This window comes from Atta cephalotes (genome assembly GCF_000143395.1).
Source record: "Atta cephalotes unplaced genomic scaffold scaffold00069, whole genome shotgun sequence".
Lineage (NCBI taxonomy): Eukaryota > Metazoa > Arthropoda > Insecta > Hymenoptera > Formicidae > Atta > Atta cephalotes.
The window spans coordinates 272729-274296 of record NW_012130133.1 but is presented as its reverse complement, the minus strand read 5'-3'; the positions used below and the strand labels follow the sequence as shown (position 1 = coordinate 274296).

The following is a 1568-nucleotide window of genomic DNA, read 5'->3' as shown; positions in this document are numbered from 1 at the left end:
TTTAGATTTTCTGTATAATTAGCAGTTTAACAAAAAAAATTATTTTTTTTCTTTTCGAAGTATCATATTACGTACTCCAAAGATTTTTTGCGCTGAAACACGACGACGAAACCGCCATTGGAATTTGCGTAGCACATCAGAATTTTTGGTAAATTAGGGTGAAATGGACCAAAAATCGCCTCAATTTATAAAAAATCCTGATTACGTAAATTCTGTCAACCACATTCTGTTCAAAATCTTTAGAATATGTGTAACATTTTAGAGAGAATTTGAACATTGAACAATATTGTCTTATTTAATTTATAAGTAAGATTTATATATTAATTTTTAGCAATAATGTAAAAATATGGCACACGTTTCACGAAAAATCAATTCATTAAAATTTATAAATCGCTTCTCGATAATTATCACAGATAAGATAGATACGATAGACATTTATTTAATGTGGTTGAAAACTGCCGGCATTAATCATGAAGCATATCGCGGAAAATAATCATCATAAAAGTTGGCCGTCTAAACATTCAACTTTAAGAACACCATGAGAATACGAATGCGAGTAAGCTTAGTTGATCTTGGATACTGCGCAATTTTTTCCCGCGATTGTCTGAGAGACGATCGCAGAAGGAACAAAGGTAATGAATAACGCGCGACAGCGTGCTAACTTACTGTCTAACTTTCTTGCGAGTAAGAAACATTGCTCCATGAATACGCGGAGCGACTCGGTCTCGTGAAATATGTACAACTACCGAAGCGCAGCGAGGAACTTTGAAATCTGACGGACGGAGCCTAGAAAGAATCGCGTTCTCCTTCGAGAAGAACATTGTGCCAGAGTAATATTTTTATTCGCCAAAGAGCGCGCTGCTGTTGTACTTGTTCCAAGACTTTGACTGCGGGCGTTGCTTCTACGGAAGATTAAGGCGAAATAATACTGACTTTTTGTTATTTTTCCATTCGTTGTTTTCGAAATTCTGCCGAATTTTCATATATATTCCACAAAATAATTAGAGCGAGTAATTTTGAGGTCGAGTTAACGTAAAAAGGTGCTAATTGGATGTAGGACGATTTCACTAATCCCGGTCAATTGGCGCGTTGTCGATAATTGTTTCCATTGCCGGGTATCCTAATCCATCAGGGAAGACAAGGTGATTACGTGCCCGACGCGTTCATCGTCAGTCGAGAAAGTTTAGTCCAGTCCATGAAACGGCAGTGAATCGTGAATTGCGCGCGGCGTGGATCATTGGGTAGTAGGCGGACTTCACAGACAACCCGGGTAGTTTGGTTAATATGCAGTTAGTACGTCATTTGTTTCTCACCGCCAGGAAGGCTAATCTCTGACGTCACGGCAACCTCCGGATCTCCGGTTGTTGTCGTGATAGTTGGGTAACCAACGTTACCAACCAGCGAACATGGCCAATTCTTCTGAAGCTAGGATTGTCTCATTTTCATCATTATGAAAGTAAATCGCGCGGCACGTCGATATCGCAGAACACTAAAAATGTTAGAGCGAGTTTATTTGCGTAGAGAGAGAGAGAGAGAGAGAGAGAGAGAGAGAGAGAGAGAGAGAGTAG

At 39.4% G+C, this 1568-nt stretch overlaps 1 protein-coding gene across 1 annotated transcript in view; it reads left to right on the top strand.

Annotated features, from left to right (window-relative positions):
- Positions 1 to 1284: 1284 nt before the first annotated feature.
- Positions 1285 to 1568, top strand: part of LOC105623968 (opsin, blue-sensitive-like) — an 11772-nt gene continuing 11488 nt past the window's right edge. The window contains exon 1 of the mRNA XM_012205338.1: positions 1285 to 1297. Within this exon, the coding sequence (XP_012060728.1) occupies positions 1285 to 1297 (13 nt within the window). The remainder of the gene's footprint in view (positions 1298 to 1568) is intronic.